Raw genomic sequence first — 15,676 nt, 5'->3', positions numbered from 1 at the left:
GCGCCAGCCGAAGCTGCGCCAGAGTGAGAGGGGCGATGCTGTCGCGCACACTGTACCACAGTCGGCGGCCGCTATGCTGCGCTATGCGCGCTGGCGGAGGGGTGGAGCGGTGGCGCCGAAGCGAGGGTCAGCTTGCGCGACTTGCGCTGTGGCTCCGACCGGGGGTTCATCCACCTGCCTCGCGCGCCTCGCTGTGGCTGGAGCCACTGAGCCCCTCCCGCCCGGATGGGAGGCTGTGTGTCATTCCCTCGGCGGCCCCGCACCGCGCCCCGGGCCGTAATGAAGCGTGCGCTGTGGGGTGGCGGCGGCGACGTGCTGGCCGTCGTGCTGGCCGTCATGCTGGCCGGCGTGCTGGCCGTCGTGCTGGCCGTCGTGCTGGCCGGCGTGCTGGCCGTCGTGCTGGCCGGCGTGCTGGCCGTCATGCTGGCCGGCGTGCTGGCCGTCGTGCTGGCCGTCGTGCTGGCCGTCGTGCTGGCCGTCGTGCTGGCCGTCGTGCTGGCCGTCGTGCTGGCCGTCATGCTGGCCGTCGTGCTGGCCGTCGTGCTGGCCGTCGTGCTGGCCGTCGTGCTGGCCGTCATGCTGGCCGTCATGCTGGCCGTCGTGCTGGCCGTCATGCTGGCCGTCGTGCTGGCCGTCGTGCTGGCCGTCGTGCTGGCCGTCGTGCTGGCCGTCGTGCTGGCCGTCATGCTGGCCGGCGTGCTGGCCGTCGTGCTGGCCGTCGTGCTGGCCGTCATGCTGGCCGGCGTGCTGGCCGTCATGCTGGCCGTCGTGCTGGCCGTCGTGCTGGCCGTCGTGCTGGCCGTCGTGCTGGCCGTCGTGCTGGCCGTCGTGCTGGCCGGCGTGCTGGCCGTCGTGCTGGCCGTCGTGCTGGCCGTCGTGCTGGCCGGCGTGCTGGCCGTCGTGCTGGCCGCCGTGGCGGTAGGCAACCCGAACTCTGCCCTGCGCGGCGGGACTGCCCGGGTGGCAAGGCTGTCCCGGCCGGAAAGAAGGAACTTGAACTTGGGTAAAAGGCTGGACCGGGGCCATAAGGTGGGGTTTTGGGTGCAACGCTGGAATTCGGTGGAGCCGCGCCGTGTCCACGCCGGCCGTGCCACGGGGCGCCCGAAGGCTCCATTTTATAGTCCCCGGACACAGGTGGTTGTCGGGGCCCATGTCTCCGGACAAGGCTCCAGCTCCAGGCCGGCGCACAAGAAAGGAAAATGACACAAAAGAAAAAGGAACCCGGAGCAGGGTTGTTAACGTTAAATCTAAAACGTAACGCGTTAAGTTACACGTTAACCAAGAGACCCGTAACGTTAACGCGTTAAAGTTACGGGTATCAGCAAAAGTTTAACGCGTTAACGTTACGCGTAACGTTTAACGGCCGTTAAAGTTAACCCTGCTTCTACTTAAACGATGAAAAATTCTGTTTGTTTACTAAATCTACCAAAAATGCCTCTGTGGGACGATTTAAGAAATGAGTCATGTTAATTTTTGACTGTTAAAATACGGAAATAAGGAGGTTTAGTTGACCCAAATGCATGTCAAAATCTCTTCCAAGTCATTTTTAGACCGAATATTTTGCATAATTAGTGCCGTAATTTAACTTTAACGTCGTTAAAAGTTACAGGGGTCGCGTAACGTTTACGCGTTAACGTTACGGACTATCCGAATGTTTAACGAGTTACCGTTAACGTTAAATTAACTTTAACGTTAACGTCGTAACGCCGTTAACCGTTAATTTAACGTTAACAACCCTGACCCGGAGTCGCTGGTCGCTCGCCTCGTTTTGCTTCGTTTTTCGTTTATTTGACCAATTTGTTCCTGCACGAGATGAAACGAAACGGGCACCAGTAGCGAGCGTCGTCCCACAGTGTGGGACCCACACGGCGCTCGGCAGCGCGGCACTGGGCTCTGTGGCCGACTCGCACTCGGCGGGTTCGCCGGTTCGCCGCTTCGGGGCCGTTTCCATGGAAACGGGGCTGTTCTCTGAATCGCGCCGGAGCGGAGAAGCGGAGAAGCGGAGCTCCCTCGGCCCTCGCCGGCGATGATTGTCTGATACTGTTCCGTCATGGTGCCATGTCGGCTCGGCCGCTCGGCCCCTAGGGTCGCCGGGCTGCTGCAGGTGGCCGCCAGAGGGCGACACGAACCTGTTCCTCTTGTTCGTGTTCGGCGCGGTTTCTCGCGGTGCACGGTGCGGATTTGGTAGTTATTTCTGCGGGCGGGGTCCCGCCGGGGCGTGGCGTCGAGTACACTGCGGCGTGCGGTTGGCCGGTTGTTGGCCGCTGGAACATGCCTGGTGCACTTGGTCCAGCGGTCCAGCTGCGCCCGGGGGAGGGGGAGGGGGAGGGGGGGGGAGGCTGGAAGCGCGCAAGGAAACACAAAGGAAACTGTTGGGCCCTGTCTGGCCCGAACCGGCGTGGCGCCCTGGCCCGGGGAGCGGCGGCGGAGCGGAGGGGCGGGGGGCGATCGAAGCCCAGCTGCCCCCCGCGCCTCGCCCCCGCCTGTCCCCGCCTGTCCTGCCGCCACCCCCTCGCGCTGTCCTCCTGTCCATCTGTCCTCTCTACTGCTATTTGGGGTTGATGGTGCATCGGCGCTGTGATGCACGGGCCGATTGGCGAGGATTGTTTTGGGTGAAATTCCTGTCCTGTCAAGGGACTCGAACCTTGGACTCCACGTCAAGGGTAGACCCTGGAGGTGCACAGTGTGTGCCAGAAGACCGGTGGAGAGGGCCAAAACTCTAGACCCGTTTCGAGCTCCAGAGTCGCTAAATGGGACTCGAACCGAACGTGTGACCCCACCAATGGATTGCTCTCCGGACGAGGAATCCATTGGTGGGGTCACACGTTCGGTTGGAGTCCTGTTTAGCGACTCTGGAGCTCAAAACGCGTCTAGAATTTTGGCCGCCTCCGCCGGTTTCTGGCCCACTGTGCGCCCTGTGACTGCGAGTGCGAGAGAGACGGAGCGGCGAGAGCGCGGTTTCGGAATCGGCCGGCCGATTGCTCGACTCGGGCCGCGCGCCTTCGCCTTCCCGTTTCCGGGGTCGATAAATAACCGGCGGCGATTGTCGCGGAATCGGCGCGAAAAGTGCTCGGCTGCTCGGCGACGACAGCGCGTCCCTTTCTCCTTTCTCCGCGGGGCGCAAGTGTGGCACACTGTGTGGCACACTGTGCGCCCGGCCCATGGCCCAGCACGGCCAGTGAGCAGGCAGCAGGCCACGCAGTGAGCCACGCAAGCCACGCCACGCGTTGCCGCCCGTTTCCCAACTTTCTTTGCTCGACGTCCTCTGCCCGCTCTGCCCTGCACGGCGGGCCCGCCAAACCGTCTCTTTGTCGTGCCGCCTTCTCCCTCTCTCCTCCCCCCTCTCTCCTCTCTCTCTCTCCCTCTCCTTCTCTCTCTCTCCTTCTCGCTGGGCTCGCCGTCGTCCTCCCTTCTCTTTCCCAGCGCCCCTCGTCCTCGTCCCTGTGGCCAGCATGGCCGGCCAGCGCAGAATCGGATCTGCTTGTTGCGACCGTGCACTAGGAAAAAGAGACGAGTTGGGTTTGGGTGCCAACTGGTTGGCCTTGCTCGGGCCGCTGGGCCCCGCCGTGGCCCCGCCCGTGTTTTCAACCCAGTGCCATGCACCTTCTCGCCGTGCCCCACCCCGCCCCGCCCCTCACGGGGCACCGTAACGCCCCGCACCGCCCCGGGCCTCGCAGGGGTTTGAATAGGGACGGCGCTGTGTTGATAACAGCAGGGCGAGAAGTTGTCGGCTGCAGAGGCTGCCGTGGCTGGAACCCCTGAAACTGGAACCCCAGGAACTGGAAGGCGTGATTGCTTTTCTGGAGCGAAGCGAAGCGGGTCGGAGGACTCGAGTGGCTCTGGCGTCGCCGGGCGCCGGGCTGGAGCCACGCTGGAGCGCCGTGGAGCGGCGCGGCTGTCGGCTCAGCTCGGCTCGGCGGCTCGCGCAAACTGTGGCGGGGCGTGGCGGGGCGTGGCGTGGCGCCTAGAGCGTGAGCGGCGACCTTTGGTGGAATGCGTCGGGCGTCGCCGGGCACGGGGCGCCTCCTGGAGTCCCGCCGGCCGGCCGGTCAGCCGCCAGCAGTCAGCCGCCAGCCAGCCGCGTGCGTCGTGCTCATGTCGGCCTGTGGCGTCGGCCCATGGCGTGCTGGCTGGCTGCTGGCTGGCCGCCTGGACCGGCGCCGCGCGGCCCCGCCCCGCCCCCCCGCCCCGCCCCGCCCCGCCCCGCCCCCCCCCTGGCTGGAGGCGTCCTTCTGAAGGAACTCCACTCCGGCCGGCGCGGCTCGGCACGCCTCGGCGGCTCCGGTCGTCCGGGCCGGCGAGTCCGGTCCGATCGCGTGTGTGCCGGACCACTTCTCTAACGAGTTAGGCCGGCCGGCTGGTCGCTGGTCGGTCGCGCCGCGCCGCGCCGCGTCGGGGATGTGACAAAAATAGACGAGTGCAGGAAGGCAGCGCGGCAGGACACGCACCTTTTCCTGGAATGGGTGGGCACTACACTGGGCAGGGCGGCATTCAGCACTCAGACTCCAGTTACTCTCAACCTGCAGCGGCTCCTGGAACAGACTTGAGCAGCGTGGTCGGGCGGGCACGGGGCACGGCAGCGGACTCCAGAAAGCAGACTTCAACGCCGAGCAGGAGACGCTAGAGAACACTCCAGCAACGCATTCCAGCAAACTTTAGAGGAGATGCGCGAAGCGAACTCCAGGAAACTCCAACAATGTACCCTACCCTTGAGGGACGGACTGCGACAGACTGGCTCCAGCGACACGTCCGGGCTGCTAGCCTACATGACGATCTCCAGCGACAGACTCCAGCTTCGCCGGCAGTGGCGCCGGGTCCCCGCGCTGCCTGCTGCGCCGCCTCGGGCTGCCCCCCCCCCTCCTCCCCCCGCCCCGCGCGCCACGCGGATTCGTCGCGGGTTATGAATGGCTCCTAGGGAATTCCGCGGATGCTCCTCGCGGATTCGATCCTCCGGGGAAATTCCCCTGTTGATGGGCGCCGTTTGCCGCGTCCCGATTGGCTAGCGGTCCCCGCGCGGCGGCGGGGCGGGGCGGGGCTCGTGCCGCGTGTGATACCGCACAGTGGACCCATTGCGCCGCGCCGCGCTGCGCCTGAACCTGTTCCCTGCCGCCGGGCCTGCCGCGGCCTGCCGCCCGGCCTGCACCTGCCACCGCCACGACGCCGAGACGCCAAAACGTCCGCGCTCCGCGGCGACGCCGAGAGGTCCGCGGCGGAGGCCGGAATGGAATGACGGATGCCTCCAGGAACTTGGCCGCTTCGTGGAAAAGGGTCCGGCTCCACGGCCGCCCCGCCCCGCCCCGCCCCGCCGGCCCGGCTTCTTGCTTCCACTTGGCGCCCGTGCCGTCCGGTCCGCGGCCCCGCCGCGCCCTCGCCGACCGCCCCCCCCCCCCCCCCCCCGACTCCCGCTAAAGCCGTCGTTTTCCTCTTATTTGCCTGGGGCGGCGTTGCGGGATGGCCTGGGCGCCTCGGCCCGAGGCTGTTGACAATGCCGAAGCTGAAGGCTGAAGGTGCGTCGCCAAAATGTTGCGTAACGGAGGGCCAGATAGTGTAAGGCGGCCGCCCCCGCACCGCTCGCCGGTCCGGCCTGCAGACTGATTCCGGGAGTCGCTGGCTCTCTCGCACTCATGGAGCGTCGCCCGTCGGCGCGAGAGAGACGGCGCGACGAAAACGACTCGTGTGCTGGGTCGCGGCCGTCGCGGCGGGCGTGCGATCGCAGCCGCGATTGGCACTTCCTCGCCCTGGCGGGCCTCGCGGGCCTCGCGGGCCTTGTACCGCCGGGCCGGGTCATCGGCGGCGTCTGCACATGTCACTAGAAATAGCGCCACGTACTGTATCGCCGCCACTGGCGCGGACCGCCGTCCGATTCCGAACAGTGGGTCGCCGTCTCTCTCGCTCTCGTGGAGCGTTCCGTGGGGGTGCGAGAGAGACAGCGCGACGGAACGCGGCTCGGCACCAACGCCGCACCTCCACGCTGACGCCATGGCTGACGCCGCCGTCCAAGCTGGCGTTTGTCCGTCAGGCTGAACGGCGGCCTCGTCGCTCTCTCTCGCACTCGGTCTTGCAGAGGTGCTGGAGAGACAGGATGATACAGTGACGAAAAGGATCTCCGGACGGAAGTCAACAACGAGAGGCGGCCTCTCGTTGTTGACATTGGAAGGAAACTACTTGGTAACTCCTTGGTAACTCCTAGGTCACTCCTTGGTAACTCCTAGGTCACTCCTTGGTAACTCCTAGGTCACTCCTTGGTAACTCCTAGGTCACTCCTTGGTAACTCCTAGGTCACTCCTTGGTAACTCCTAGGTAACTCCTTGGTAACTCCTAGGTAACTCCTTGGTAACTCCTAGGTAACTCCTTGGTAACTCCTAGGTCACTCCTTGGTAACTCCTAGGTAACTCCTTGGTAACTCCTAGGTCTCTCCTTGGTCATTCCATGGTCGCTCTTTGGTCACCGGTTACTCCCAGCCGCGAGTCCTGTCGAGCGCGCGGGCTTTGAGCAGTGCTTTATGCACAGCGAACAGCAAACACTCAGGCGTTCCCGGTCAGTTTGACTTGTTTCCGAGCAGTGCTGTATGTGTTCCATTGAAATCCGATCGTTTGTGGTCCCCCCCGGTGCTCGGTTCCTAGAACGGGTGTGGCGGCAAGCGGCGAGCACTGCGTTTCCGCGCGAATAACAGTGAACTCCGCGCGTTGCGAATCCTTTCCGCTCGTCTCTCCCTGTGAACTCGACGGGTTCGCGAGCAGGCCGAAGGGCCCGAAGGGGGAAGCAAGGAGATTTGAGGGAGACGGGGAGACTCCCTTCTGCTTCGGACTCGGCGAGGGCGGAGGCGGCGGAGGCGGCGGGCGGACGGACGGCCGGGGGCTGCCTTTGATGTCAGCCCTTCCCTGTCCTTCCCCTCTTCGTTCGCTGCCCGGTTCCGGCTCTTCTCGGCAGACTGATGCCGAAGAGTCGCCGCGTCGCTCTGTCTCTGTCGCACTCGCGGGGCGCGCCGCAGGGGTGCGACAGAGACAGAGCGACGCCACCACTTTCCGGAATCGGTCGACTGGCAGCGCTGCGGCTGGTGGGGGCAGCGAGCCACAGGTTATGCCCTGTCTGCTGCCGCCCCTCTGCTTAGCAGCTACCCCCTCCATCCCCTCTCTCTTTCTCTCTCTCTCCCTCTCTCTCCTCGACGCTTCCTTCTCCTTCCATTGTGTTTAACCTCATCTCCTCTCACTGCTTTGTTCCTCCTTTCACCCCCCACCACTGGCCGGGCCCGCCCCTGCCCGCCCCTGGCGGCCCCTGCCCTGCCTCGTGGGTCCCTGTCTTCCACCCCCTACGCGTTCTATAACACACTTGCCCCCGCACTCCCCCGGCCAGGCCCGCCAGTCCCGGTCCCGGTCGCCCAAGGGCTGTCCAAGGGCTGGCGGGCCATGGCGGGGCGAGGGTGTTTTGTTACCTGGCCCGATCTGGCCGCCCTGGCCTTCCTCGCCCGTATTGACATTACGCCCCTGGCCGCTCCGCTGGCCCACTGTGGTCCGCCGGGCTGGAAGGCACTGGAAGGCTTGTTGGGCGCGCCGCCAACTGCTGCCAACCATGCCGAATGATTTCGCCACAGGGGCGGCCTGAGGGAAGGGCAAACAAAGTAAAGTAGCACTTTTTGTGCTCACTTGCAGAGGTAAAGGGTGGCCTTGTGCCTACCTTTCAGGCGGCCATCTAAAGGCGAAGGGGATCAATGGTCCTTTTGCCCCCCTCGCCCCCCCTACTGGATTCCCCCCCCCCCCCCCGTTCCCCCGATCTGGGCGGGGGGCGCGGGGGTGCCTTTCGCCCTGTCGGGGGCACTCTGGCCTGAAGCAGGTTTGCACTTATCGGCCTCGAAAAGGAGTATGACCCCGTCTATACCCCGCGCCCCGAGTTCGCCCCTGACGTCCGCTTTCGTTGTCTCTCGCGCCCGGAGTCGCGGCAATCGTTTCTTTTGGCACTGATTCACATTCGCATTGATAAATGATCCGCAGGCAGGTTCCGCGAATAGTGCCTCGCCGCGCTGTCTCTCTCTCTCTCTCTCTCTCTCTCTCTCTCTCGCTCTCTCTCTCTCTCTCTCTCTCTCTCTCTCTCTCTCTCTCTCTCTCTCTCTCTCTCTCTCTCTCTCTCCCTCTCTCTCTCTCACATCCCTGCCGAACGCCCCATGAGTGCGAGAGGAGCGGCTTCAGCCCGCGGGCTCGCCCGCCGGTCTCGGGCTGCTGGACGACGGGGAAGCGAGAACGCGGACGTATCGCCAGTGTACCGCGTACCGCCAGTGTGCCGCCGAGCACCCAGACGTGGCGCTGCGGGGGGCATTGTGCCCGCCTTGGCATCCGCCAACAACCTCGCCACCTCGTGGAACTCGCCCAGGGAGTCGATGAGAGGACCGCTTTGGGGTTTTGGCCGTCGTGGAGTGTCCGCGTCCGTGCTGGAGGCTGTTGGGGGTGTGCGTGCACTACACTGTTATTTCGTCAAGCCCTGAAAAGTGTGCTGAGGCCCAACAACGCTGATGATGACGATGACGGCTGTTCGGTCCGCGCGTTCTCCCCGCGCCAGGGGCGGATCCTGCAGATTCATTCCGAACAACGCTCTGTCTCTCTCGCTCCGCTCCCCTTGAGGGCGAGAGAGGGAGGGAGGGAGGGGGAGACCACAGTGTGAAATGACGTATGCAGCGTCCCAGCGAGGTGCTCTGCGCTTTCTCATTACGAGCTGCACGGCCTGCCGGGCCTGCCAGGCTTGTCGAGCGATTCCGGGGCGCGCACTCATCGCTCTGTCTCTCTCGCACCTGTATGGCACGCTCCATGAGTGCGAGAGAGACGGAGCGATGAGTGCGCGCCCCGGAATCGCTCGACTGCCGCCGCGCGCTTATGCAGTGTGCTCGCCGTGGCGCCGCACAGTGGGCCAGAGGACCGGTGGAGGCGGCCCAAAACTCTAGACGCGTTTTGAGCTCCAGAGTCGCTAAACAGGACTCGAAGCGAGCGTGTGACCCCATCGATGGATTCCTCGTTCGGAGAGCAATCCATTGATGGGGTCACACGTTCGGTTCGAGTCCTGTTTAGCGACTCTGGAGCTCAAAACGCGTCTAGTGTTTTGGCCGCCTCCACCGGTCTTCTGGCCCACTGTGCGCCGGGGTGGCTCGATGCTTCGCGGATTGCCTGCCGCCCGGGGGCTGCAGGCAGACTCCGAGAGTCGCTCTGTCTCTCTCGCACCCACAAGGGACGCCCCTCTGAGTGCGAGAGAGACAGAACGATGAAGCGACTCTCAGTGTGCAGGACCGCGCGACGGCAGGACGGGGGAAGCCTGCCCTGCCCTCGCCGCCGTCTAGTCCGCGACTGTGTTGATAATGGTGCCTGTTGTGTGGCGGGTGGCGGCACAGTGTGGCGGCCGAGTGATAAGTCTGTGTGAGTCAGCCCTGCCCCCTCCTCCCCTCCCCCTCCCTCCCCCGCGCCACGTGCTGCAGGACGCGGGTTCAATACTCTTCGTATCAGGGTTTATACAAACCTTGAAAACCTTGAAATCAGGGAAAAGTCAGGGAAAAAAATAGGGTCAGGGAAATCAGGGAAATGTCAGGGAATTTCGCAAAATGCAGCAGAATGTCAGGGAAAAATATATTTGCTGCGACACTGGACCTGTTTGCTGGACAACTGCGGAGGAGAGCGCGAGACACCGGCCGTTCGAGTTCAACTCAATCAATGTTTTGATGCGCTCAAATGTCAGGGAAATTTGCAATTTCAGGGAAATCAGGGAAAAGTCAGGGAAATTCTCACTATTTTTTTGTATAAACCCTGCGTATGGACTGAACGCGATGCGCTGCTCCTGCAGAGTCGGATTCGTCGCTCCTTCTCTCTCGCACTCATGGGGTGACCCGTATGCGGGTGCGAGAGAGAGAGAGAGAGAGAGCGACGAAGAAGACTTCCCGAATCAGTCTGCGGGTGGCGGGGTGGCTCGGCCAGGGCGCCAGGGCTAGCAGTGCAGCGAAGCCGAGCGCACCGCGGGGTTGTTTTCTGCGTGGGAATGTGCGCGCGCGAAGGCGGCGATCGGATTCCCTTCCCTTCCCGCGCCACTGTGAGGCTGCCAGGCTGTGTGTCGCCCCGTCCCGTCAACAGGGCGCTGCTGCGCTGCGGGCGGAGCGGGGGTGGCGCGGCGAGTGGCGCGGCGTGCGGCGGGGGTGGCGCTCGGTCGCCATGGCAACGCGTCTCGCAGGCGCCACGGCCCGGCCAGGGCCTGGCCTTTCGCGCGCTCCCCCCCCCCTTTTCCCTTCCTCTCCTCCCGCCCCTTCTCCACCCCTTTGGCTCCTCTCTCTCTCTCTCTCTCTCTCTCTCTCTCTCTCTCTCTCTCTCTCTCTCTCTCTCTCTCTCTCTCTCTCTCTCTCTCTCTCTCTCTCTCTCTCGCTCCCTCTGCGGCTCTCCCTTGTTTTCTCTTTAGCGCCCCTTATCTCGTTCATCTTTGGGCGCGTCACGTCTGTGTCGAAGGCCGAAGGGAAGGCTGGCTGCGTGGGCTCGCGGGGCCACTATGCGAGCCCGGCCAGCCCGGCTAGCCACCAGCAGAGTGATTCCCGAGCTACGCCGCTCTGTCTCTCTCGCACCCTCACGGAGCGCTCTTTGAGTGAGTGAGTGAGTGAGTGAGTGAGTGAGTGAGTGAGTGAGTGAGTGAGTGAGTGAGGAGAGAGAGAGAGAGAGAGAGAGAGAGAGAGAGAGAGAGAGAGAGAGAGAGAGACCTCCGGCTCGGATTCTGTCAGTGCGCGGGGCCAGCCAGCAGCAGCCCCACGGACGGACCTCCCTCATGAATCACGAATGGTCGTCCATATGAACCTCGCCAGTAGGGCGATTCCGCACAGTGTCTTGTCGCTGTCTCTCGGCGGGGCACCCCACGAGTGCGAGAGAGACAGCGACGAAAGCACTGTGCGGAATGAGCCTGGTGCCCATGGTGCTGCCCGTGGGGCTGCCTGCCCGCCAGGCGCCGCTGCCCTTGCCCATCGCCTTGAGGCCGGACGGGCCGGACGGACAGCCGGGCAGGCAGACAGTCTCGGCGACGTCTAACTGCGTGGGAGTTCGTCCACCCAATAATGGCCGAGCCATTCCGTATTGTTGCTTTTGTTTTTCTAGTGGATCGCCACCGAGACGGGACGACGTGGCCGAGTCGTTATCAGCTCTGTTTCTGTGTTGCAGGGTCGGCACAAACCATAAAGCAGCAGCAGCAGCGAATCATCCAGGAAATACTCCAGGAGAAACGAAAGAAGGCGGAGCAGCAGGAGCGCGAAGAGCGCCTTGCCTTGACTGAGGGAAGGAAGAAGAAGACTGCAGCCGTCATCAGCAACGGTGAGGACAAGGACCGCCTAGGCGCGCCTTCGCCCGGACGGACGAAGCGAGGGGGACGATTTATTCATTGGAAACTTTTGTTTTTCTCGCAGATGAGCCCGAGGGAAATGGCGTGCGGAGCGCCAACAACCAGGATGCCAAGCAGTACCTGCACAAGAAGTTCAAGAAGGTGGTTGAAATGGACGAGGCGCCGGAGGTGGCTTCCCCCGCCCCCGCCGTCGCGCCCGCCACCCCCATGGTGAACGGGCACCCCCCGCCCGCGCCGCCGGCCACTGCGGGAGACACGCCCGTCGGCGGCCCGTGGGCGGGGGCGGCCGGGGCCGCGGGGGCCGTGGGGGCCGCGGGCCCGGGCACCAAGACTGCAAGTAGTGTGATACCTGAGAGTACAAACTCGGAGGGCGCGGCGCCGGGCCGCCACGTTTGCCCGTACTGCAACCTGGCGTGCCTCAAGCCCAGCGTCCTGGAGAAGCACATCCGCGCGCACACGGGCGAACGTCCCTACCCCTGCACCCCGTGCGGCTTCTCCTTCAAGACCAAGAGCAACCTGTACAAGCACTGCCGTTCGCGCGCGCACACGCTCAAGATGGAGGAGGAGGGCGCCGACCCGTCCAAGTTCCCGGTGCTGCCGCAGGATGCGGACGAGGAGGTGTCGAGCGACGGCGGCGACGACGCCATGCCTCTCCCCGTGGCGACGCCCAGCAGCGCGCTGCCCGGCCAGTCCTTCGGCCGCGCCGAGGCCGAGCAGCCCGAGCCCCCCAACGCGCCGCGGAACATCTACAAGCCCAAGTTCCACCCCGCCGCCTTCCAGTACAGCCCGTCCACCGAGGAGATGGTGACCAACCCTGACGGCGTGGAGTCCGGGCCCGGCTCTGGGCCTCGGCCCGGACCGGACCTGCCGCCGAGCCAGTCCTCCACGCCCGGCCTCGGCCCCGGCCACGGCCCGGGCACCCCCAGCCCCGACTCGGTGCAGCGCCACATCAACAAGCTCATCTCGGAGAACGCCCACATCATGGAGACGACGGACCCGCAGGCCCACATGTACGGCCGGTCGCTGAGCAGGGCGGCGGCCGAGGCGGCGGCCGAGGCGACGGCCAGCCCTCCCACGGTGGTGGAGAGCCCCTCGGCCTCGCCCACGGCCGCGGCCTCGTCCGTGTGGCACAAGAAGTTCCTGTACCGCTCCATGAGCGGGACGCAGGGCGCCGACGCCGTTGCCATGACGGCGGAGCAGGCCGAGTCGGAGAAGAAGTCGAAGCTGGCCCTGGCGCTGCTGGGGCCCAAGCCCGCCCCCGCCCCGACGGTCGCACCCCCGGCTCCGGCCTCCCCTCTGCTGTCGCGGCCCGTGCTCATGTCGGCCGCACCGCCTGTCGCCTCGCAGGGCGCGCAGCCCATGCAGGCCGACGCCCCTCTCAACCTGTCCAAGCCGGCCTTGGCCTTTCCGAGATCGGCGGCGCGGGACCGCGAGGCGTTTCCCACCAGCAACGGCAGCGCGGCCGACCTGGCCAGCGTGGACGCCGACGGCACTCTGGACCTGACCCTGAAGCGCTCGGCGCCGCAGCAACCCCCTGTGCACCACCAGCCTCAAGTGCCTCTGCCGCTGCACCACCAGCCCACCTACCTCCACCAGCCCCACCAGACCCAGCACGCCCTCTACCGGGGAATGAACCACCTGCAGCCCATGATGCCCGCCGCCACCACCAAGGCGCCTACCGCTGCCACCACGCTTCACGCCGACCAGGACTCCGCGTTCAGGCGGGTCCCCGCCACGTCGTACGTGGACGCCCACCAGGGCAGCGTGGACGGGTCCGTCATCAAGGGCATCCTGCTCAAGTCCCAGGCCGGCATGCACTACCTTCCGCCCTTCGACGCCGGCCTCGGCCTGCCCTCCATGCCCGCCCTGCCGACCCTACCCAGCCTGCACCACGTGCCCGGCGTGCCCGCGGACGGGTCGCCCTACCTCATGGGCGGCCAGTACGCCTACCAGTGCCACGGCTGCAAGGCGCCGTACCGCAGCCCCGAGGCGCTCCGCAAGCACGTCATGTACTGCCCCAAGGCGTTCCCCCCGCCGCGACCGCCCAGCGGCGCGTTCCCGGAGTCGCCGCGGCACACGGCCGTGGCGCCGCCGCAGCCGTCCCCGGGGCCGCTGCTCGGCAACACGCCCCTCGTGGACAGCTACAACCACCGCGACCCGCCGCTCAAGAAGCGGCGCCTGGATTCCGGCGGCGGCCACGTGGAGCAGCACCGCGGCGCCAGCGCGTCGCCACGACCCTCGCCGCGGGCGTCGCCGCGCATGTCTGCGTCGCCGGCGGCCATGAGCGCGCCCTGCCCGTCGCCGCGACCCTCGCCGTCGCGGTCGCCACTGCCCACGCCGCTCCGCGGTCTGGACGACCTGTCTCGCAGCCCGCTGCAGTCTCGGGCGGCCAACTCGCTGCAGATGTTCGGCGGCCAGGTGCAGATCCTGGACAACACGGCGGGCGAGCCGACCACGCTGCGCATCGAGCCGTCGGGCGCCTCGTCCGGGTCCGGCATCGGCAGCATGCCCGGCAGCGAGAAGAACCACGGCGGCGTGGACGGCAGCCGCAGCAGTTCGTCTCCGCAGCAGATGGTGGTGACGATCGCCAAGTCGGGGCTGCAGACGGGCGGCGGCACCATCTTGCAGCACGTTCCCGCGTCCTCGTCGGACTCTTCCTTGTCCACCTCGAAGGCGGACCTCGCCAACAAGTCGCTCTTCGGCATCAACACCATGGCGGACGCCACACACCTTGCCATGACCTTCATCCCCAACATCGCCACGCCCAACTTGGCCATCAAAGGCATCCCCACCCCGCACGCGCTTCTACTCCACCCCATGGCGCACAGCGCGCACAGCCTTCCCATGCCGTCGTCCATGGCATCATCCATGGCCTCGTCCATGGCGTCGTCCATGGCCTCGCACGCCCACATGATGGGCCTCGTCCCACACGCCCTGGCGGACGGCTCCCTGCTGAACCCGCTCACCAGCATCACGGCCTTCAACCCCTTGACGCTGCCGGCGGCGCCGATGCCTCAGGCGACGCCACCGCCACCGCCGGCAGCCCCTCAGCTTCCGTCGGCACCAGCTCAGCACAGCACGCTGGCTTCCTTGTCGTCCACGACGACATCATCGTCCAGCCTGGCGTACGGCGGCGGCGTCATGACCATCGTGCACGGCGGCCGGGCCATCCCTCACGTGCCCGGCATGCCGGGGCCCGCCTCGCAGGTGCACCTGCCCTCGACGCCGTCCGCCCCGCCGCCTGCCGCCTTCAGCACCGTGACGCCCTCCATGGCGAGCGCCACGACGGCCACCACCATCACCATGACGCCCTCCATGGCGCCCATCTCAGCGCCGTTCCGCCGGCCTTCGCCGTCTGTGCCTGTCAAGGCGGCGCCGCTGTCGCTAGCGCTGCCTGCGCTGCCTGCGTTGCCGCCCACCTCTCAGCACGCTGTCCGAAGTCGACCCCCTACGCCGTCCGCCCCCTCCGCCACCCCTTCCCCCGCGCCTGCCCCCGCCCCCGTCGCCACGAACCCGCCAACGACGTCCTCCGTGTTGGCGCCGCCCCCTCCTCCATCCCCTGTTGCTGAGAAGCGGAACTTCCACATGTTCTCCGCGGAGGCCATGAAGAAAGAGGAGCAGCGCCGGGATGGACTGCCCAGCATCTGTGTGAACTCGGCGAGGATCTTCTCTGGTCCTCCGTCAAGCACCGCGACCTCCGCGACCTCGGAGGACCCCGGCCTGCCCGGCCCGTCCAGCCCAGCGACTCTGAAGCGCCCCTTCACCCAGGACAGGGAAGACCTGGAGGAAAAGAAGGCCAAGATGTCAAGCACCAGTGTGGTGAGTTTTAACTTAGTGCCTGATGTTCTTTTTCCATGTGTCTTTCCATCCACTAATGTTAATCTTAACATTACAGGCTCAAGATGTGATTGAGGAATCAAAAGAAGCAGGCAGTAAAACTACAACTTCAGAAGCAGCTCAAGGGAATCGTTTCCTGAGGCCCACAATGAGGCCTACATCATTGCCCCTGAAGCCTGGAACATATACACCGAAACGACTTTTAATTACCCCGAATGTTCTTCCTCTCATTAGCCCTGAGACCCCAAGGCCCAAAAAGTCTTATGGACAACTCTACCTAAACGGCCATGCTTATACCTATCTTGGCTTGAAATGTTCCACTCGTCCATACTTCTGTACCCTGAATCGGTTGCAGCCAACATATGTTGAACTCAGTCCTGACCACAGCAAGCTGTCAATGTATTCTAACTGGAAGGTATGGAATTTGTTGTGTGTAATGTAGCCCTTTCCTTTCGCAAGTGTCGCGGAACAATGCATTATATAAATTGGACCTTCTTTC

At 65.0% G+C, this 15,676-nt stretch overlaps 1 protein-coding gene across 1 annotated transcript in view; it reads left to right on the top strand.

Moving 5' to 3' along the window:
- The window catches only part of LOC117652770 (zinc finger protein 40-like), a 40,810-nt gene that overhangs the window by 18,531 nt on the left and 6,603 nt on the right, over window positions 1-15,676 (top strand). Inside the window, exons 2-5 of the mRNA XM_034397864.1 lie at window positions 11,163-11,312; window positions 11,405-13,539; window positions 13,648-15,159; window positions 15,236-15,592. Of these exons, the coding sequence (XP_034253755.1) occupies window positions 11,163-11,312; window positions 11,405-13,539; window positions 13,648-15,159; window positions 15,236-15,592 (4,154 nt within the window). The remainder of the gene's footprint in view (window positions 1-11,162; window positions 11,313-11,404; window positions 13,540-13,647; window positions 15,160-15,235; window positions 15,593-15,676) is intronic.

Source organism: Thrips palmi, unplaced genomic scaffold (genome assembly GCF_012932325.1).
Source record: "Thrips palmi isolate BJ-2018 unplaced genomic scaffold, TpBJ-2018v1 HiC_scaffold_7, whole genome shotgun sequence".
Lineage (NCBI taxonomy): Eukaryota > Metazoa > Arthropoda > Insecta > Thysanoptera > Thripidae > Thrips > Thrips palmi.
The sequence above is the reverse complement of the archived record's forward strand: the minus strand, read 5'-3'. Positions and strand labels throughout refer to the sequence as shown.